Genomic DNA, 23,495 nt, shown 5'->3' with positions numbered 1-23,495 from the left:
TATACCTGTTTGCCCCATTCAAGGTACCAGAAATTGGTTTTTCTCAGCCTGAGACCAAATAATTCTGCATTTTCTTCAAGGTTTAATGTGTAGTAATCTGAAAATATCTCCAAGGACTTTGCTGGAGTACAAGTCTTTTTATTGTATTGAATTCTGCCATGGGTGTGAGATGCTCAGTTCACCAGTTCCTTTAAGCTGTGTTGAACCTTTTGTCAATCTGCAATTCAGCTCACTACATGTTAGTGTTTCAAAAATTAGACATGTTATTTAAACACACTGACCTCCTTCTATTGTCAATATAGAGCCTTGTTTAGGAAATTATTAATCTCAACTCATATTTGTCTCAGTGAGATGAGTTTCTCTCAACACCCCTGTCCTGTTATGGGTACCTTCCTCTGGCAGCCAGTAGTTAATGGCTTACATAGAAATTTATAGGCTTTTCTGGCTGTTCCAAGCCACTAATAATAATGTTACCTTTCCTACTTACCAGTGTACAAACCTCTAAAGACACCACGCTGCCTGAAAAGAGATGCAAAGGCTCAAGGAAAGCCCTTTTCAAGGATTTGGATGGAGGTGTCCTGCACCTGGAGCCACCTGTCTCTGTCTTCCCCAAGTCAGAGTTTGAATGGACACAGTTCTACTCAGAAGCTGGTAAGTGCCTATGCTGGAGGGAGTGTTTGCAAAGTCATGCAGAAACTTGAGCCATGAGATGTGACTTTCACTGAGACCTGCAGCTGAGGCTGAGGTCATGGTAGTCCCAATGTGTGTGATTCCTCTCCAGGCAGGATGTAGTGAATTGTGCTGTAGAAGGCTGGGGTTACTCAGTGTACAGGTCTGTGCCCACCAGTGCCACTCTGCCTCCTTGCAGTGTCATTTCACCCCACATCCTTAGCCTCTTTAGTGTCTGACTCACTAGATTGGATAGTAAAAATTTTTTTTTTCCCTGTGAGGGTGCTGAGACCCTGGCACAGGTTGCCCAGAGAAGTTGTGTCTGCCCTTGGATCCCTGGAATTGTCTAAGGCCAAGTTGGAGAGTGCTTGGAGCAGCCTGGGACAGTGGAAGGTGTCCCTGTTCATGGCAAGGGGTGAAATGACATGATCTTTGAGATCCCTTCCAACCCAAACCATTCCATGACTGGTGATTCTACCTGCCCCTTGCAAAGTCCTCTGAGAGCATTGAGGGGCACATGCCATAAAAACACCTCAAAACTGCAAAACAATACCAATAATTGGCCCTTCAAGGATTTTCATCTGCATCCCACTGAGGAGATAATCAAGCTGAAAACCCACTCCAGAAGTTTGACGACCCCTCTCTGTTTAAAAAAGGCCCATTCTGCTCAATAACCACTTTCTGAAGGCTCCCACAGCAAGGCTCCATTCTCATCCTGATTAAAACTCAGCTCTCTGATTCCAAATAAACTCTTTAATTACAATTAGTATTCCCTGTGCCTGCTGCTGATGGTGGCCATTTTGCTGTAGAGATGCCTCGTTTGTAACTCTGCTGGTATGGGAGACTGATGGGAGGGACTGTAATTAATCCTGTTTTCCTTCACACTCTAAAACTGATTAAACACAAGAAGAACTTTAATCTTTAAACAAAATGTGCAAGGCTTTTCCTCTAAGGATCCCGCTCTAGCTGGCTGCTTACAGGGTTGATTTATGTGTTGTGTAGATGCAAACACTGATTTTTATTGTACCTTTTCCACCCTAATTATGAATCACATCCAAGCACTAATGCTCTAGTACTATTACCACTTAGCACCTGCATATTAATGAATAAATTTGCATACAAAACCTGGATTTTATTCAGATTCCTACCATTTTTAGCACATCCTAACACACAGTCATAGGCATAAGAGGAATCCCCACCATCTAAAGTGCACTGAGGGTACTCCATAGGGTTCATCTCCTTGTGAAACTGAGGTAACAGCATATAATAAATGTTGCCTTCCTCTGAAGCTATGACAAAATTGCTGTGTTTTCTTTTTCCTGCCCAAATCTGAATAGGGATTTTTTTTCCCCTTCCCTTCACAAATGTGTGTTAAATTCCTCTGCATTTCTCATTCTGACCTATGGTTCCTTTTGTCTTGAGGCTGACATTTGGAAAGGCACAACTTGATGATAAGGTAAATTCGTGGTCGTCTTCTTCCCTTCTCTCCTTCTCTTTCTGGCAAGTTGTAGCACTGAATATTTTTCACAGTGCAATGCAGGCTCCCAGAATAGACAAATTGGAGAAAAAGCTCAACTTTCCTGTTCCCACTCATCTCCTGCCAGCAGGACCAGAGCAATTATCATCCCCCCTGTGCTGGGCATTGATAAGGCCAAACCTTGAGTCTCATGTTCAGTTTTGAGCTCATCACTGCAAGAAAAAGACATTGAGGGGCTGGAGTGTGTCCACAGAAGGGAAAGGAGCTGGGGAAGGGTCTGGAATATAAATCCCATGAGGAACAGCTGTGGGAGCTGAGGTTCCTTAATCTGGAGAAAAGAAGGCTCAGGGGGACTCTCTACAACTCCCTGAAAAGAAGGATTGGCCTTTTCTCCCAGGAAATTAGTGATAGGTCGGGGGGAAATACTCTCAAGTAGCACAAGGGAAAATTCAGGTTGGATATTATGAAAAATTTCTTTCCAGAAAGGGTGGTCAGACATTAAAACAGGCTTCCCAGGACAGGGTTGAGGCCACCATCCCTCGAATTATTAAAATGAAATTATGAAAGGAAGAAGAAAGAAAACCAAGATGTGGCCCTTTGTGATATGGTTTAGTGAGCGTGGTGGCATTCACTCATTCTTTATGGGCTTGATGACCTTGGAGGTCTTTTCCAGCTTTAATGATTCTGTAGGGACAGATTCCCCTTTGCTTTGACAATGCTTCAAGGCCTGTGAAGAAGGTGGTGTTGTCACAGAATTATAGAATCATGGAATGGCTTGGAAGGGGCATTGGAATGGGATGATCTTTCAGATCCCTTCCAACCCAAACCAGTCTGTGATTGTATGATTCTATGATAAATATAAATATTTATGTTCACTTCAAGCTTCCAGTTTGGCCAATCAGATTGAAATTTCTGTCCCTCAGCCATTTTCAGATACTCTGATGACTCTGTGGGGAGCAAACCAAAACATTCAGTAGACTTCAGGGACAAAAAAGCCATGGAGATGTTTTATCAAAATAAGGAATATCACAGGGAAGAGGTTGTGAGAGCCATAACTGAGGCTCAAGGGATCATTCAGAATTATATTGATGTTCCTGGATTCACATGATATCTTTTATTGAAGATGTAATTGATATAGAATTTATGAAATTTATTATTTCTATACCCACTTTTTTCCCTCCTTTGTTTTCTCAAACTTTTACCCACTGAGTTTGCTCTTTGTTTATAGACCAAGCTTTTTATTGTGGCTCTCTGAAGAAGCAGAATTGTTCACTTCAAAATGAAATTTTAGTTTTCTGGATAAACCGCAGAAATTTAGAAAAAAAGAACAAAACAGGAGGGAACAGAGCCAACATTTTTGTTTCCATTATTATTTCTACTGCAAGAAAAAAGGAGTAACAACAAAAGTGGGTTTGAGTCCAACAAAGCATAATTACTTTTTAATGCGAGAGTCCTTTTTAGTCATTTTTTTGTCTTTTAAATATAATGCTGCGAAAGTTTAAAATTAAATGTTTTCCAACACCCTCCTCCCTAAATAATTTATGAGGAACTTTCAAAGTACCATTTTTTGAATTATCCAAAACAATTTAATGAGTTTAACATGAATTTGTAATTATTTAAATCTCTTTGAGCTGCCATTTTTGGATGACAAAATGTTTTTCTCCTAAAACTCATGTCTAGAGCAAGCCTCTTGCAAAAGAGCTTGGGGCCAGGCCTGGAGCACTAAATGGTTCCATGATAGAGGAAATACCAGAATCATAAGCTATAAACAGCAGAATTAGCTATAAACAGGAGTGTCTTGTTGGGGAATTTAGGATAAGTGAACAGTTTGTGTATTCAACTGATTCTTATGCCCAGGTTAAACCCCTAGCTCCATGAAGGGCAGCTGATACAACCATCCTTGTGTAGTTAAAGGATCAGCCAGTTGCTGGCTTTTTGCAGTGTTCATAGGACTCTCTTATCACAGTTCCTAAATCTGTTATCTGGGATGACTCTCAGAGCCATCAAAGTTCATTGTCTTCCCTTGGTGGAAACGTAGCTGAGGACCTGAAACTGGCAGAAGATCCAGTTGTCCCCACTTCTGTTGTCTCCAGCATTGTGATAGAATTTTGGAATGGTTTCGGTTGGAAAGGACATCAAAGGTCATCTGATTCCATCTCTTGTCATGGGCAGGGACAACTTCTGCCAGAGTTTAATAATGTCCCCTCAACTGAGCAAGGAGAGATTGACTCATTACATGGAGAATACACAGAAATGGAGAGATGAAACCAAGGCTTTCCAGCTTTAGTCTTGAGCCTGCAGACTGATGTTTTCTTCCTGCTGACAGATACATTCTAGGCATAATTTAAGGCAATTTGGACTGAATAATCATAAAATCATGAAAAAGATCAGGTTGGAAGTGGACTCAAAAGCTCATCTGGTCCACCCTTTTGTGAGAAAGGAACATTATCTGTCACCCTGTCCAACTGCATTTTGGAAACCTCAAAATGAGGATGTGATGGAAACTCCACCATGAGGATGTGATGGAAACTCCACCATGTCCCTGGGTAGGTTGTTCCAATAAATCATAGAATCACAGAATGGTTTGGCTTGGAGGGGACCTTCAAGATCACCTTGTTCCATACCCCTGCCATGGGCAGGTACATCTTCCACCATCCCAGCTTGCTCCAAGCCCTGTCCAACCTGTACTTGGAGGCTTCCAGGGATGGGACAACTACAACACCCAGTGATTGCTATCACTGTGAAATAAAATTATTTCTTATAGTGAGATGAGACCTTTCCTGGTGCAAGCAGTACCTGCAGCCCATTGTCTTGCCCATGTGTCTCCTTGTGAAGAAAGAGCTTTATCCTTTTTGTAGCTTCCCTGTAAGTACTGGAATATTGTGATAGAATTCTCTCCTGAGCCTTGTCTCCTCCAGGGAGAACACACCTAATCCTTCAGCCATAGGAGAGGTTCCCCAGCCTTTTCACCAACTTTGTGTCCTTCCTTCAGTCCTCTCTGATTCTGATTTACTGGGAGATGATGAAGCCCCGGCCTATTTGATGTGTATTCATGCAACTTTTTTTCTTTTGTAAACATATGCACCTTGCATTTTGTGTGAATAATTGGATTTATTCTCTCCTTTACAACGTGACAACTCCTTGTAAGTTCTTTGGATACAGTAGAAGAATCAGTGAAATTTAGGTCTGTAATACCTCTGTGAGATGGGCATTTATTTTGACACAAGTTTTCCAGGAAGAGGAGAGTATTTGTAACTTGCCCAAGGTCAGTCATTGAATTAAAAATTTTCCTTCCAGAACCCTGACAGCCAAACTCTGAATCTAAAACCATACCACCTTGTTAAGGCAAGTGGAAATTTATGGTTGCATGGACTAGAATAAACCCAAAGTGTATTTTACATAGCACTTTTTACTAAAAAAAAATATTCCTGGACTATATTTTGGGACATCACTAAACATTTAAATACTGACTACAGTTATAAAGAAACAAACAAAAATTTGCAGTTGGTTTGGGTATTTTTTTTTTTCAATTATTCTTAAAAAAACCCAGAGAATTTTTTTTATTGACTCAGCTTTCATGTTAATCTGTTGGTGAGAGGATCAATGTGTTGTGGACAACAAAACTTTTTATCTGACCAGCAAATCACTGAGATTATATTTTCCTGTGTCATTTTCAATCTGGACAAATCTAAAGGTGTGAAATTGCTCAGTACTCTTGCTTACTCTCTAGAGATAATCAGTACATTTTGTAAATCATAAAGAGGAAAGTGTTTAATTTGTAAATGCTGTTCTGAAGCAAGTTATGGAGACATTCAACACTCAATTTTATAAAAAACTATTGTAAAAAAGTCTTTGAATTGTAATATTGAAGTTAAAAGTAATAGATAGATATACAGAACTTTGCTAATTTCATCAGAAATATGATAAAATGTCAGATGTAGGTAAGAAACAATAACTTAGATTATGGGTTGAAGATTTTTGTACTATTTTCCTTCTTCTGGTACTTTTAACTATTGAATAAAAAACTCAAATAATAGTTGAGAAGGCATAGAATTTTGAGACACAGGCTGGCAGTAAAAGTTAGGGCTAAAGCTGGGTGAAAATGTTGCACCATAAATATTTAATATTCCAAGGAATATGATTAGCCACACTAGCTATGCATAATTGTAGTCAGTAATTAAAGATGTGTGAGAAGAAAATGCAGGTTTGGTAGATCTGCAAGGAATGAAACAATGCAATATCAGCATTATTTTTCTCTGGAGCTTTTTGCTGTTGGTGTTCACAAATAGAAATTTGCTTTTTCTGCAATAAATGGCCCATGCAAAATGGGTTGGAAGTAGGAATGGAGGACATTAAAAGAGCTCTTACAAGCTATTCTTTCATAAAAACCAAACCTAATATGATCAGAAAATGCTTGTAATCCTTAATTTTCCTGAAAACACATCTCTGGTAAAGATTTCAGCAGACTTTAATTAAGTTGAGACCAAAGCAGAGAATAAAGTTGGGAGGATTTTCATAATGCTCATGGGAGAGCAAAGTTTAAAGTAATCCAAAGGGAAATTAAGTTATTTTTATATCTTTGATGTCTGTGTGGTGGCTCATTGCAGTGAGATGGTGGAACACACGGAATTAAAGAATCAGCTGTGCCAACTTCAGTACAGCAGAGTGAGGAACAATTCTATGGGTGGAGAATACACCAGTTGGGATAGAAGACAGAGCAAGGAATGGCTTTAAACTGACAGAGGGAATGTTTAAATTAGAGGTATGGAAGAAATTCTTCTCTATGAAGGTGCTGAGGCCCTGGCACAGGTTACCCAGAGAAGTTCTGGCTTCCCCATCCCTCTGGAAGTGTCCAAAGCCAGATAGGACAGGGCTTGGAGCAACCTGGGATAGTGGAAGGTGTCCCTGCCCATGGCAGGGGGTGGAACAAGATGAACTTCTTGGTGTCTTACAGCACAAGCCAGTCTGTGATTCTGTGATCTGGATGCCACCATGAGATTTCCGTAGGACACAGCTCTGCCAAGGAAAAACCACTCCTCTACATGATTTCTTTTGTTAAATCAGGGAGGAACTGGGCACTGTTGGGGATGTAGCAACCAGGTCAGCAGTGGGGCTGAGGTGGCCATGCCTCATGTCCATTTTGAAATACTCTAAATTACTTTCTCTCACAGTCAGCTGCATTTCAGATTCTAATAAAAGGCTATTTTCCTTTTTCAGGGTTTTCTTTTTCTTTAGTTCTGAATGCAGGATGTGTGGGATGAATGGCACTGTTCATTTTCCACAGATCAGCATAGAGCAATGTATGTACACACACAGATTATATATCTGTATATATGTAATTGTATAAGCCTATCAAACCCTATTTCCTTGTCCCCATCAAACAATGGTATCAAATTCTTTTCTCCTGATGAAGCCAAAAAAACCTTGGGCAAACCCAACCATTTTGCACATTTATTGCTGTAAATGGAGTTTAGCTTTTTGTGCCACCCTTTCTGCCTCTTTTCTAAATTCCTCAGGTTCTTTCAAACAGTCATGCACTGATGCTCAGCTGCATAAAATGTAAAATATGTATACATATCTATTAGGAATGATTATCCAAATGAATTTTAGAAAAACTGATTATGAAGTCAGGTCCCTGACAATGGGAGATAACCTTGCCCCTTAGGATAGCAATCCTTTTTGAAGATGTGCCAACAAATAGTTTGTGCCTACTCTTGCTATCAGAAATTCTTGGCTTCCCCTTTTAGCCTTAATCCCTGAGGATAAAAGAGCAGGTTTTCCATTTTACATACTCAACTCCTGTATTTAAGGAGCTATTTTTAAAAATGCCACCATTTTTAGAGTTTGTGAGATCTTGGAGAGCCTGTTTGCTTTCCTGGAGGCTCAGTACCCCCAAAACACCACATCACATTTATTTAGGATTCTAGTTATGGATTTGAAGTCCACTTCTCTCCCTTTCTATAATATAATATAAATGTATAATATAAATAAATATAAATGTATAATAAAATATAAATGTTGTCTGCAACACAAACAAAAGGTTTTTTATCATTGACACAATGAGGCTTCTCTTTCAGTGTAGTGTTTCTTAAACTGCGATTCATGAAGCATTGGTGGTCCATGAAACCTGAATAACTGATGGACTCACTACTGATGGATTTATTTAGGAACCTGAGAGTTAAATGTCAAAAGAATTATTAGGCATGTGGAAAACAGGAGATACAAGGAAAGGCTGGAAAAGCTGGGTGGCTTGCTCTTGAGAAAAGGTGGAAGAGAGGTTTAGGAACAGCCTTCAAAAACATGAGACTGCTGGGGATTGGAGAGAAATAAACTGCTCTCAAAGTCTGTGGAATCAGAAATAATGGTCTGAAGTATCATCAGGATAAATTTATGTGTTGGGAGGAAATGTTGGGATAAAGACAGAGAAACATGGGCATAGCTTGCCTGAGTGAGTTGCAGAGTCCTCATCAATGGTAGCATTCTTAGATAATCAGATACAGATGACCTTTTCCTGAGCAGGTGGAGGATGGGTCAAATAACTTCAAATAAATCTCTCAGCACCTATTTAAAAAATTCTGAGAGGATATTTGTAGTCTGCAGGAATCTTTGAGGTCTGACAGTGATACATGGGTCCAAAGGCCAGAGCACTGTAGGAGGTCTGGGTAATTAGGACTCTCTAAATGCTTCTGATGAAGACAGAATGATCACTGAGGAGGAAAGGGATTGTCTCTCAACCCATATGCTTAGTCCTCGACATTCAGTCTGCCTGTTCTTGTGGAATACCAATAAGCCTGAAATTCTGTGCAATATGTAAGTGTAGAGACCCGTAGAAAATGGTGTCCAGGATGTGAGAAGAGTTTACAGCACCAGTGAACTAAAACTGGCACAGGTTGCCCAGAGAAGCTGTGGCTGCCCCATCCCTGGAAGTGTTCAAGGCCAGGCTGGATAAGGCTGTGAGCAACCTGGAATAAGGAATGGTGTTCCTGTTCTTGGCAGGTGGTTGGAACAAGCTGATCTTGAAAGTTCATTCCAACCCAAACCATTCTGTGAATCTATTCCTTATCTGGGACCTCTCCTCAAAGCTCAGACATCCTTCGTATTCTCTCAAGGAACTGTTCCATTCTTATTTATCATTCCTGCTTTGGTGATGCACACAAATCTGAGTCAGTCTTTGGGTTTTATTCCTACAATTTACCACCCAGAAATTTCCAGCATCTTCTGGAAGAATCACAGAACAATTTGGGTTGGAAGGGACCTTAAAGATCACCTCGTTCCACCCCCTGCCATGGGCAGGAACGTCTTCCACTATCCCAGGTTGCTCCAAGCCCCATCCAACCTGGCCTTGGACATTTCCAGAGATCCAGAGGCAGCTGCAGCTTCTCTGGGCAACCTGTGCCAGGGCCTCACCACCCTCACAAGGAAGAATTTCTTCCTAATATCCAATCTAAACTTACTGTATTTCAATTTGACTCTATCCCCCCCATCCCCGCCTTGTCTTGTCAATACATGCTCTTGTAAATATTCTTTCTCATTCTTTCTTGTTGACTCACTACAAGTACTGGAAGGCCCCAATTAGATAATCCCAAAGCTTTTTGTTCTCCAGGCTGAACAATCCTAATTCCCTCAGCCTTTCCTCATAGAAGAGACGTTCTATCACTCTGATCATCCTGGTGCCCTCTCTGGACTTGCTCCAACACCTCTATGTCCTTCCTGTGCTGGAAATCCAGGGCTGGAAGCAACTCTGCAGGTGAGGTCTTGCCTGAGTGGGGCAAAGTCACCTCCCTTGATCTGCTGCCCATGCTGCCTTTGGTGCAGCTGCTGCAGAAGCTGCTGGTATTAACAGTCAAGCCAGAATGTGTCAGGAGAAACAGAGGAAGTGGAGAAGTGAGTTGCTCCAGAGCTACGATGGAACCAAGGACAGCATCTACATGGAACACCCTCTCCAGGCTTGCTGCCTTTAAGGAGGCAAGATGGTTGTGGTTAAGCAATTAAAAAAAAAAAAAAAAGAAAAACAGAAAAAAAGAAATGTGTATTTCATCCTGCAAGCATAACTATATTATTTCCTTTAGATCTTAGAGACATATTTATAATACAACCAAACTGCTGAGTGGGAGTTTGCAGAGGTTTACAGGGGAAGCACCGCATTTTGCAACAATTAATTTTGCAGAGGAAGCAGCCTGTTTAAAGATGCCTGTGGCAGTCACTAAAATATGTGTTGTTTTTCAAGGCCACCAGACACACAGTTGGCTAGGTTGGCTAATAAACAAAACAACAATGCAAAAAAAAAAAAAAATCCAACCCAGCCTCATGGGGTTTGCAGGAAGAAGGGATGAGAAATAAAATGAATAATGCTTACCTGCTAGGGGTGGGTGAAGACTATAATTGTTTAGCCCCCAGCAGATCCCTGCAAGGGTTAAAAATGACAAAGATATTAGTTGGTGACTGCTAAGATTGTTGGTTTGAAGCTTTGGGCAAAACACAGACTGTTATTTACCGGACTTGGTCGATTTACTTCTTAATGCAATAATGACCTGTGAAATGAAACGTGAGCTAGACAATTGTTCCTCATTGTTTCCAGTAAAACATCCTTTCATACCCCATTAAACCACCATTAATTCCATTTGAAAGAGAAGCAGGCACAAGTACCAAGGGATAGCTCTCTTTTCCTCTCTTTGTCGGACTGATCAAGGCCTGTGGATGGAAAAGCAGCTTTCTCACCCATTTTAGAGGGTGTTGGGCAGACTGAGGTTCACATTTTTGAATGAACACTGCAGAGATCTACTGGATTCACACCCAGTGGATCACATTCCTGAGTTTTGCAGAACATATTAGGAAATCTGGCTAACAGTAACTTCATTGGTGTGTATGCATCATGTTTCTGTCTCTTTTTTTTAATTTGGGTTTCTTCAAGCAGGAGATTTATGTAATCATGCAGTGTATGTGCAGATATATCTGTGCGTTATTTCCCTCCCAGTCCTTTTAAATGCATTTTCAATTTTGAATAAAAGTAATAGAGTGATAAGTCCTCAAGGTAATAGATTCCTACAGGCGTTAAAAAGGTTGGATCTGTGAAGAAAAACTCTCTGGTGAACGTTTCTGTCCCCCAAAGTGGGTTATCCATTTGGAGTCCTTTGGCTACCAAGAAATGTTCTCTGGAGTGAAACTCCACGTTTGTGTCTCAACTAAAGGAAAAAAACTTTTCCACACTGGTTCAGAGCTGGGGATCCAGCCCCAGCTGTGTAGTGCAGCACTGGTTCCACTTGGCATGGAGCTGTTCTTTACCTCCTGGTTCTCCCCTGCTGTGGCATTGAAAGGTGTTCATTTTGTGGCATTACATTTTGTGGCATTACATTTACAGTTGCACTTATCTCAGAGGTCTTTTCCAAAGCCAAACCTCCACAGCCTTCCCAACCAGTAACCAAATTGTCTTCTTGCTGCTGTTTGGCCTTACCTGAAACCTAGACCAAGGCATTTAATCAGTTCTTTGGCAGGTGTTGTCCACCTGCAAGGAGGCTGCCATGGATCAATGGCTTTGATCCAAGAGTTCCACTGATTCCATGCAATCACAGTTTGACAGCCTATACCGTAACATTCCATCATATTACTTGTTCTTTCTTTTTACTTGCTTCTACTTTTATATTTTATTTTATACTCTACACTTTAATGTTATTTGCTACACTAGATGCCTTTCTTTTTCCCTGATAGATTTATGCCTGGGGAAAGATTTTGTCTGAAAGTTTGCTCAGAAATGGTTCAGCTGCAATGAACAAAATGAAGCTTTCTTTTGGTGTGTGTTAAAAACAAATCTCTAAACTTTAGAACTTATGGCCTTACAGTAGCGGTTGAGGGTTATCAGGGAAACTATTCTGTGGTCAGTAAGTTATTTTCTATTTACAGTACTTGTGAAAAACTGTGTCCAGAACTATTTATGAAAATATATTGCTTAGATTCATTATTTTCTCATGTTCTTTGAAAGATTTAAGCCTTGTCTATCACTTGTGAAAATTTCAGCTCCTGCTCTTCTGCACTGTTTGAAGCACAGACATCAAATGCTCTCCTGAGTATTTGGAGCCTCAAATCCCACATTCTAGCTCTCTTTCATTGCATCTGCTGATTAACAAAAGAATTCTGGGCACTTGGTGACCCTGGTTGCTGCCCAAGGCTGTGTCCCCAGGAGGCAAACATGTGTTGTGTCCTGACTTTACAGACTGGGCTGGGCAGGAGCCAAGGGATTACAGAGTCCTCTGGGGTGGAATGGAGAAGAGACCTCAAAGTTTTACCAGCAACAAGTATGACATACGCTGGGAAAAAGCTGGCTGGGTGTTGGTTCACCAGCCTTATTATTAAAGCACCTAGCACAGTTTAGCTTGTGTAGGATGGAGATTTTTGTGTGTGTGCCTGTGTGGGACTCAATGATTATTTATAAGATCAAGTTACACTTGCAAAAAAACCCCAAAACCCAAAAACCCCCATTTTGTGGAAGGTTTTAATTACAGTTCTGAAAAGAGATGGAGAATAAGAAGTGCAAAATCTCTTGCCATGAGTATGAGGAGCAATAACCTGGGAAAATAGATATCTTTTTTCCTTTCCCTGTAATTCTTCCTACATAGCCCTGCTCTGGTTCAGAGTGAATCACGATGGTCTTGTTTGTGTGTATGCAAACATTTGTGTTTATACTCACACAGGCACTGCCCTCACAACTGTTCTTGGGAGCATTTCATCATTTTTTCCTCTTATCTTCCAAATATTAGCATTTAATGAAATACACATTTCCTTCATTTATCTTGAACCTACTCCAAGGCCAGCAAATACCAGGACCTCAAATGTTATGACAGGATAGATTCTTTATTGGTTTGTTTTCTTTTCATTCTTTCTGTTTTCACTGTGATTTTTAATTTTTTTTTTTTAAAAGATTATAGACTCTTATGTTCCAGCTCTAGGAACCTGGCTTCCAACTGAGGTACACAAATATGTCCAAAAAAATGTCCCTGAGACCCATCCAATGCAGACAGCTGTGCAGCAAACAGGAAATTGAGGAAGTCAGGTTCATCAGAAACACAGGATTTCCTTTGTGGATGTTTCAGATAAAGCATCTTTAATTTTTCCATGCTGAATCGGTGCTGCAAAAGAGCTACAGGAAAAGCAGGGGAATTTTCTCCCTGTTCTTTGATGTCAGGGATGTAAAAGTACAACTGAAAGACAGGTTCTTGTGGGGACCATCACACGTTGGCCATGTTGGCGTGGCTTCTTCCAAGCAAACTCTTGTTTGTCTGTCCATGTTCTGGGCTGGCAGGACAGGAGGCAGCTCCGAACCAGGAGCTTTGTCATTGTCACTGTCATTGACACACAAGAGCAGCACTGCTAAAGGTGTCTGAATTTTGAGGAGACGTCCCAGAGAGTGAATGGAACCACAGAATTGTTTGTGTTGGAAGGTACTTTTAAGATCAGCTCTTTCCACCTCCTGCCATGGGCAGGGACACCTTCCACTATCCCAGGCTGTTCCAAGCCCTGTCCAGCCTGGCCTTGGACACTTCCAGGGATGGGGCAGCCACAGCTTCTCTGGGCACCCTGTCCCAGGGCCTCAGAACCCTCACAGTAAAAAAATCACTTGATTACCCTGTGAAATTAGGATAATTCTTATTTTTTCCTTCCACTCGTTAGTTTGTAATGACTCCTGACATTTCAGAGTCAGGAACTACAGAAATGTCTATGTGGCATCTGGTATGGTGTGATTCCAAACTAGTTTGAGTCCCCTGTGAACCACTGGGAAAAATTACAAACTGTTAATTATCAGTGTTCCTATGGCATTACTAAGTCAGGCAAGCACTTAGATGTTGCCTCTGTGACCTTAGCTTGCCTTGCTCTCCTCTTCGTGCTTTTAAATTTTGACAGTCTTTGCTTTGACAGTTTTCATGATCACACTAAGAAACAAGCAATTTTGACTCATTTGGCCCAAAATGAAGTTGCTCTGGACATGACTTAGGGCTGTGTTCTAACACACATTTGAACAATAGAGAAGGCTGTGGGGAGACCTTATTTTGGCCTTTCTGTATTGAAGGGAGCTTTTAAGAAAAATGGGGGCAGATAATTTATCAGGTCCTGCTGCAAGAGGACAAGGGTTGATGGTTTTAAATTAGAAGGTGGTCAACCCAGATTAGATATAAGGGAGAAGTTTTTGCAATGAGGGTGGTGAAACACTGGCAACACATTGTCCAGAGAGATGGTGAATGCTTCAATCCTAGAAAAGGTCAGGTTGGACAGGGCTCTGGTGTAGGTGGTCTCTGGGTGATGTTCTTCAGCCATGGTGGTAGTGAGGCCCTGGCCAAGGTTGTCCAGAGAAGCTGTGGATGCCCCTGGATCCCTGGAAGGATCCAGTCTGCATGCAAGGCCAGTCTGGATGAGAATTGGAGCAACCTGGGCTAGTGGAAGGCATCCCTGCCCATGGCAGGGGGTGGAACTGGATGATCTTCAATGTCCCCTCTAATCCCAAGCATTCCAGCATTCTAGGATTCTGACATGCACACCAAAAATCAGCAGGAAGTGCACAACTATCCATCCCAGTTTTGAGCATATTGCTCTCAGGACACAACTTAATAGAACATTTCATCTTAATAAAGTTAAAGTGTTGAAAGCTCGGGCCAAGAGGTTGCTACACGCAAAAGCTTCATTTCACAAAATAATTACTGAGACAAAACATGCAATTTCTTCATTTATAAAGCATAGCTTTGATATAGATGTCATCACTTTACCAGAGTTCAAAGCACATGTGGTTGACACTATGTGCACCACTGGGTTCTCAGGATATGTAGCATGAGTATAATGCTTAGTTAAAATAATTAGTTGAAAAGAACATATTAATTTCTGAGTGAATTTTTGGAGAAACAGCTCAGTGCTTTGGAAAAAAGAAAATTTATTAACTGACATTATGTGTAAGAAACTGCAAAATAAATATTTTCATCTGGGGTAGTTATGTTGAACACTCAGTTTTAGATCATGCCAAGAACATGTTTATTAACTTAACATGTAAAAATTTATATTCCTTTCAATATACAAATATATAACTATGTTATGATAAATGGAAATATATTTATGAATATATGCAATTATAAAATCATTCCACATTCTCCAGTTGCTGGGATAAGACACACACAATCAGTGAGAGCTACCACAGCATCATAAGGTGCTTTTCAAGAACTTTTCAATGAAAAGGTGTGAGGTTTTTTCTTTTTTTTTTTTCTTTCTTGTAGGCATGCTAAATTAACAACAGCACCTCATCTTGTCTTAGAAAATAAGTTGTCAAGACAGGGTAACCTAGACACTTCAATTTGTCCCACAATAGAAGTCATGCATCTGTGCAATATATTGGACTTCTGTGTCCTTGCTTTTTTTTTTTTTTGCCTTTGTCTTTCCTATTCTTTTTTTCAAATCTGGGTAACTACTCAATAATTCTTGTTTCAAAAGGCCCTATTTTCTCATTCTTGGATAAGGCAACTTGAATTAAAACTTTGGCATAGATCTTTCTTAAGAGACCAATATAGAATTTAACTTCTGTGTTTGACAAGTTAATTGGCCAAGGTTTAAAACCATCAGTTATGCAATAAAACTGTATGTAATTAATTAAAGGGAGCCGATTATTTTCAGTCAGGCTCTGTTCCTGAAACATCCTCCTACTCACTAATAAACTTTGTTCCTGCGGTGGTTTTTCTGAAATTAATAAGCACATTGCAAAACCAGGGTAAGCCCTTCTTATTGTCTGCTTCCCATGCTCAGTTACTGGATTGAAAATGAAGTCACATCCCTATGGGATCCATATTGCAAGAATAATATTTTATTCTCCTCTGTGGGATTTGCAGAATCACAGAGTCCTTTAGGTTGGAAAAGTCCTCTGAGATCATCAAGTCCAACCAGCACTGCCAAGTCCACCACTGAACCATGTCCCAAACACTGAACACTTTCAAGGATGGTGATTCCACCACTCCCTGGCTCATCTTTTCCAATGCCTGACCACCTTTTCAGTGCAGAAATTATTCCTCAGACAGATTATAGAATTAGCTGATCAAAAGCACCAAGTAGGTTCAAGGTTGCACCAAAAAATAAATATGAAAGAAATAGGAGAAACAGTTCTATTGGATAAATAGTTGGAGAGAATACTTGACAAAATTTCCCCTAATAGCTGTGAGAGTCCTTGGCTCTTCTTGTATCTCCTGATCCAACTCGTGATAAATTAATTAAATTTTCTGTCCATGTCTCACTCTGAGGATTGACCACAATTAAAAGCACAGCTCACATTGGAGCAGGGCTGGGCTGTCCCTGGTCTCTGTGCCTTAGGAGATGGACACCACTGCTTTCTTTTCTGGAGAGGGAGCTTTGAGATAAAGTCCCAGCAGGATGTGTCAGGAATGAAGGCAGGCTGACCTGTCCTTGCTGTGGTGGAGGAATAGGCTGTGCCACTTGTTGAGGACTTTTCTAGTTCTTGGAGTAATGGATTAGAAGGGACCTTAAAAATCACCCAGCTCCAGCACCTGCCATGGACAGGGACATCTTCCACCAGCCCAGGCTGCCAAGCCCTGTCCATCCTTGGACACTTCCAGGGATGGAGCAACCACAGCTTCTCTGGGCACCCTGTGCCAGGGCCTCACCACCCTCTAAATAATTTCTTTCTAATATCTAATCTAAATCTACTTCCTATCTCTGTATGCCCTTTTAAAAAGTACTTCTCCTAATCCCCTTTTTGATACTGGAAAGCTGTTATTAAGTTTCCCTGAAAGTTATTGCAAGTTATTAGAGCTGTAAGTAGAATCAGTTGAAATAATTTTTTCATTGCAGGAAAATGATATGATGTCCCCCTTACTCTTTGAAACCACTGAGTAAGACATCTAAATCAGCTTCAGAGAAACTATTCTGCCCAGCTTCAAGTGGTTGCTTTGGATCCTTGTGCATGGAGGGAAATCTGATTTCTCCTTTCCCTCCCCAGACCCCAAGGGTACAAATTTCCTCAGCCATTCAAATTTGTGTCTGAAGGAAGAAGAAATCCCTAACGAAGTCAGTGACAACACGTAACAAAAAACATCCCTTGCTCTTGGAAAGGCTAAGTCCCCCTGGAAAAGCTCTGACTCCATGTATGCCTGAAGAGCACCCCAAAGAAAAGAACCCCAGACCAGTCAGAGATGAAATACAAGTGCAGGGCTGCCTACAACAGCAGGAAGATTCCTGCCTGCAGACAGGAATCCTGCAGAACTCCAGGAATGGCTTAAAAAATCAGATTCAAATTTTATTGTGTTTTTAGTGTAATGTTGGAGGCAGTGGTTGCTTTGGGAAGAATAATCAGCATTTATAGACTGACGTCTTTTCTTATACCCCGTTTCCCAAAGCAGCCATTAATTCAGGTTAGTTTGACCTGAAGGTAAAGGAAATTCCTGTACTATTGGTTTATGTATCCTGTCTCACCCAATCTTTTTAGCCATTCAAACCTCCAGTGGCAAAATGTCCCAGAATTTGTGTGAGTGACCACTTCTGGGCACAAAGTGATCCCTAGGAATTCTGATTGATAGCAAGTACCTCCATAAATTATTGCAGACTGAACAAGTCACTTGTGTTCTCTAACATTTTCCAATTTTGGATATTTTCTGGTTGTTTTTTTTTTGTTCTCTGTAAAATGAGTGTGGGTCCCCATTCAGTAGAAATCAGTACAGAAGTTTGTTTGTTAGCTTTTACTGATTTTATGTAGATGTTGTTTTCAAAGAAGCCCTTTGTAACCAATAACTCTTCACTGCAACCCTGGAAGGCTCACAGGTTATGGGATGGTGATTTAAGCAAGAGGGTGGGTGGGAAAAAGTCAATAATAATACCAATAAAAAAGCCATATTTCTGATCAAAGCAGCAAGTGCTTGAATAAAGATTATATTAAAAAGAGAAAAATGTAGAGGTCTTGTTAAAACCTTTGGGTTAGTGTCCAGTTATGTGGATTTTCCCTCTAGTGCTTATTCTGGCATTCATTAAACCCTGATAAGTTACATAGAAACACTTGAAAGAATGATTAGAAATGCTATGTGTGAATAATAGAATTGCTCAAAGGGAAATGGAAATTCTTAAAGGGAAATGCATACTGACATGGAAAGTGAACTTGTGCAATTTTCTCATTGTTCAGGGTTATTATCTTATTCTTCTTATTTTGAGGGTGTTGAATTTGTATCCTTTTATGTTCACAGTTTGGGAGCTGCTTAAGGAAATTATATTGCTGCAGTGGGATTCAGATGTGCTGAAGTCTTTTCAAAAGCCAAGTGTCTTTTTCAGGTGTCTTTCTTTGAGAGGCTGAGGCTCGAGTTTGGAGAGGAAAGGAATAAAAAGATAAAAATTCCAAACCAACACAGAGCTTTGCTCTCCATCTTCCTGTGCGCTCAGGGTGAAAGTCCTCATAATTCAGTTTCAAATTTCACAGGTATTCCTTGGTAAATAGGTTCAACAGAGTCCATCTTTGCATGGAAATGACATCTTGCCAACAAGAATGATAAGAAAACCCTTTGTGTTGCAGGAAATGATGCAGCCAGCACCTTCAGGAGGCTTTTTTGCTTGAGTAAAAGTTTATTTCTGGTTTACTTGGTGTTGCTATTTAACCAACCAGAGTGCAATGGCAAGCACTGAAGGTTAAACCAAAATTAACTTGCAGCCATGAGAACATGTTCTATTCCTTTGCACTGTTCTTCATGTTACAGAAATAATATTTCAGCACTGTGGCAGAGGGGAGCAGAGCTGATCCTGTGGTTGAATTAGGAAGTCAAGCTATAAAAGCCCTAATCTAAACTGTGGGATAATGAGATGTGAGAGGATTTTCTGAGGTCCACTGCTGATCACATCATGTTTGTTTAGTAAGATGGGAGTGTTTTCACTGTGATAAAAGCTTATATTTCTTTGAGAGGAGTTTCAAAACCAACCTTCAATACTTTAAGCCACATTGATTTAATGGGACATGGAAAAGCATTTTTTAAGCCGTTCTGAGGTTTTGTGCTCTACATGAGCTATATGTGGGTATAACATTGACATTCCTTTCCTTGCCAATGTTATCCAACAGAATCTGAGAAGTATTTTCCCTTGTATTTTCTTTTTCTACAGTGCAGTCAAAAAAATCTCAGTCAGAGGATGAAACCCTGCACCACTGATCTTAATGTCTGTGTTGACACAGCTCTCAAAGAAGGTTCTGTGGAGAAACTCAGGATGCAGTGAGCTCCCAGATCCATCCAACTTTCACTCCACAGAGACCACACAGGTACATGATGGCAGAGTAGAAATACCTGAGGTCACCCACTGCCAACAGATCCATGGGTCCTTCATGGTCTGCAAAGATTTCAAGCAAACTGAAGCTCAGAGAATCATATGTGCTCTGAAAACAGGTTTTGCCTTTTTTCTAGGACCTGTGATTCCTGGTTTATTGCTGCTGTGGGCTGTGGGTCTTGCACTGTGCCAAGGAGAAGGTGTAGATGTATTCTGAATATGCTATTGCATAGGGTTGCAATAGCTTGCTTTTCCAAAGAGACATTCAGGGTAAACTCAAAAGATTCATCTTGTCTATCTGAAACAATCTCTCTCTCCCGAAAACTGATGTCTAAGATGCATAAATTTCCTGTGCAAGGTTTTGATTTCGCTCAGCTGAAGGAGCCATGCTCAGGCTCAGACCCTCATGTCAAAACACATAAATGTATGAGCTAGATAAAAAGCCAGAGCTAGGGGAAAGCATTGCATGGAGAATATATCCCATGAGGATGTTCTCTGAATTGGTTTTGTAAGACTCCTTCATAATCTTGCTGGTGAAAATGTAGTACTGCAAAACCGTGTCTTTCTGAGGATGGCACAAGGCATTGGGGTTGGATTTTCTGGTGAGATCTGGAAGAGAGACACTCACTTCTTTCTGACTGAAAGTGGGGAGGTTTAGATTAGATATTAGGACAAAATTCTTTGAGAGGGTGGGGAGGCCTGGCACAGGTTGTCCAGAGAAACTGTGGCTGCCCCTGGATCCCTGGAAATGTCCAAGGCCAGGTTGGATGGGGCTTGGAGCAACCTGGGACAGTGGAAGATGTCCCTGCCCATGGCAGGGGATCAGAATGAAATCTTCTTTAAGGTCCCTCTCCACCCAAACTAGGCTGTAACTCCATGACTTTACTGCTATAGCTTCCCCCACAACCACTGGACTAATTCAGTATCAAATTTTAGGTAGTTTGGGCTATTTTAGCAATGCATTGAACTGATTGGTAAAAACTACATAAAGCCCCTTCTGCTGCAAACACATTTATGCAAAAATTAAGCAATATTAAACAATTGTATTCTGCATTTTTGTAAAACCAATATCTCTCTTAGTTTTTCTGTAAAAAAAAACTTTAACCTTAACCTTTGATACACCCCTTAAATGTGTATTTTAAATGAATATACACATGGCATGTTATGCATTTGTAATACCTGAAATAAAATGTGTGTATACATATACATATACATATACATATACATATGCATATACTTATATTTATATTTATATTTATTAGATTGTAAGATAATAATGGCAGATGCATAACAGGATTCTGCCCCTTTGGAGTACAGATCATGGAATAGTGGAGCTGTGTCTTCCTTTCTTCCTGCTGCCACAATCCTTTTGGTCACCGTCACCCGCCTGCAATCCAGTGATCTAAAAAACAAGGACTGGCAGTGACAAAGCATCATAGGGAAGCTAAAATCCGTGTGGCATGTGACATAGAGAAAAGGTCACATTGCCCTGCATCAGCCTTCTCTTAAGTCAAGTTAATTAATGGTTCTTTTTTTTTCTAATTCAGCTGGATGGGCCTCCAGGCAAAGCGCTATTTGTAATGGCACCGTGCTCTGGAGTCACCCAGCCTGGCTCTGGCTGTGCCCCTGCATGTCCCCACATCCTTAGGCCAGGAGGCATCAGATCAACATTCCACTCACTTTTCAGGTGTGTGTATTGCTCCCAAGTCACCTGATAAAGGGTAATATCGAGCCTGATCTAGGTGACTTGTCACTGAAAATCCAAACACTGGCATGAGCACTATGCATGGGAGATGCAAAGAAACTCTCAAATGAGAAGCCCCAATAATTTCAGCCTTCTCTGTTGTGAATGTGCAAAGGATTCCTGTTCACAAAAGAAAAAAATCACCTCCAAATAGGAAGGGAGATTCAACAAATAGGCAAAATACCTTCCTGGTCCTTGCTGAGGGCAGGTCTCTGACTGAGCAGCAGTGTCTGCCTCTTTCCTCATCTTTGCCACCACCTTGGCAGGGAAGTGGTTCATGATATGGTTTACTGGGCATGGTGGTGTTTGGTTGAAGGTTGGACTTGATGATCCTGGAGGTCTTTTCCAACCTGACCAGTTCTATGATTCCATCATTCTAGGAGTCTGTGATGTGTTTGTGCCCTTTTCCCTGTGTGTTGCTGGCTGAGGTAGTGTCCATGACATTGGACTGAGGTTCCTCCTGAAGAGTCTGACCTCACGTTCCTGTTATCCTACTCTGTATGGGCACATTTACGTTTACTCTGTGTGATTCTGACTCATCCCAGCACTGATGGAGTCTGCTGTGGGTCAGCCCTGTGTGTCTCTGAACCTGTGCTCAGAGCAAAGGTTTCTTTGCACACTGTGTCATATGGTTAAATGTGCAACAAGAGGTTTAACTAAGATTCGTAAGTGCTCTTCCAAGGCAAGGGCACACTACAGAGAGTTGTCTCCAAAAAGCACTGGTGGTAGAGTTCTGGTGGTGTAGCCACTCCTAACCTATTCCCACTCTTTCTTTTGTGTTTGCTCAGTGTGTCTGTGAGAGGATTTACACAGCTTTTTTGTGATTGTGACACATTTTTTAGGGACACATTTTTCATGGACACATTTTTCATCCACTGTTTGCCAGAGCGTCTAGATTAGGGAGATGCCCATGAGTGGTGAGCTGATTTGGTGGCACCACCAAATATCAGACTATTTCCCACACTTAAATGTGGCCAGAACCTCACTGAAATAATAGATTAGGACTGGCTGTTGAAGACCAGAGTTCAGTCCAGCTGCATCAACCTACAGAGACACAAGCTGAGTAGAGACAGGAAATCATTCCCATTTGCTCCTGGGGTGACTCCAGTCTTCCCAAGCCCATCCTCCTTGTATTAATTAAGGTTGCAGTGGGTAGGTAGGTTTCTCCTCAGCTGTTGTCAATCTATTGCCTATTTCCAGCAGGGAAATAACAGCCAGGAGGTGACTTAGTTGTCCCTTCCTTCACTTCCTCTCGAGTTCAAAGCCTGTCCTGGTAATAAACAGAAGGCACACACCAACAACTTGATTTGCTGCCCCATTAGTAGTGATTTTAATAATAACCATAAATGTTTGGGTTTTTTTCCTTTTAAATATTTTTCTGGTACAAATGTCAGTGTTCTAGTGGAAGGTGTGCATGCCCATAGCAGGGGGCTGGAACTAAACAATATTTAGAGGTCCCTTCAACCCAAACCATTGTGCGACTCTGAATTTCCAAGGCGTGATGATGTTCAGAAACCTTCAACAATGCCAAAAGAAGGCCAAATATTTCACACAACATCTGCTTGGTCTTTTCTGCTGGGTGTGAACTCTTCTCTCAAACAGGCCCAGAAGTAATCTGGGCAGGTTTCTCTGTCCATTTCCATAAGCTTGGGATGCCTGGTTTGGGATACACCTGCCTGGTGTGATCTCTGCCCTCTGTTGAATTTTGCAGGTGAAATTGTGCACACAGGAGCACTCTCCAGGGGAAGAAGTTCAGATGGACAGGGGTGATGTCCATGTTAACATAAATAAAATAACACAGAGGTGCAATCCACTGCCCTGCAATATGTTTACCACAGCCCCTTGCATGCTTTAGTCCTAGCCAAGTAATACTCTCCCAAGTAATTCTGGTGTTCTTAGGTGCAGTTTGGGAGTTTGTGTGTGCCAAGGAACATTCCCAGCTGGTCTAGTGGATGAATTCATCCTATTTTTGAAGCTGAGCTGGTTTAGAAGATGAATGCAACCAGATCATGTCAGCTGGCCTCGGTGTCTGGGAATCCTCCTGGGCACATTTAATTTACTGGTGAAGATGTAGCCAGAATGTCTCTTCAGGACCATCCATTACTTAAATATCTGTGTTGAAGCCGATTTTTTTTTTTTTTTTTGCACTAGTCTGATTGTATCCCACTGCCTCTGGTTTTAAAGATCTTATTTTTCCCTTTTGGCTGCTGTAACTAATCTGGGACATGATCTGTTGTCTTCATAAATCTGTGCTGTGTGGGTTCACTCAGTCTTCAAAGATGCTCAAGTTCCAAGAGCTGCTGTTTCTTTTTCATTTTCCAATTCTGAGGTGATTAA

At 41.0% G+C, this 23,495-nt stretch overlaps 1 protein-coding gene across 1 annotated transcript in view; it reads left to right on the top strand.

Annotated features, from left to right (window-relative positions):
• Positions 1–23,495, top strand: part of PKHD1 (PKHD1 ciliary IPT domain containing fibrocystin/polyductin) — a 239,029-nt gene that overhangs the window by 170,211 nt on the left and 45,323 nt on the right. Inside the window, exon 59 of the mRNA XM_058801804.1 lies at positions 491–651. Coding sequence (XP_058657787.1) covers positions 491–651 — 161 coding nt within the window. The remainder of the gene's footprint in view (positions 1–490; positions 652–23,495) is intronic.

Source organism: Ammospiza caudacuta, chromosome 3 (genome assembly GCF_027887145.1).
Source record: "Ammospiza caudacuta isolate bAmmCau1 chromosome 3, bAmmCau1.pri, whole genome shotgun sequence".
Lineage (NCBI taxonomy): Eukaryota > Metazoa > Chordata > Aves > Passeriformes > Passerellidae > Ammospiza > Ammospiza caudacuta.
Note: the sequence above shows the minus strand (reverse complement) of the source record. Positions and strands in the feature narration are given on the sequence as shown.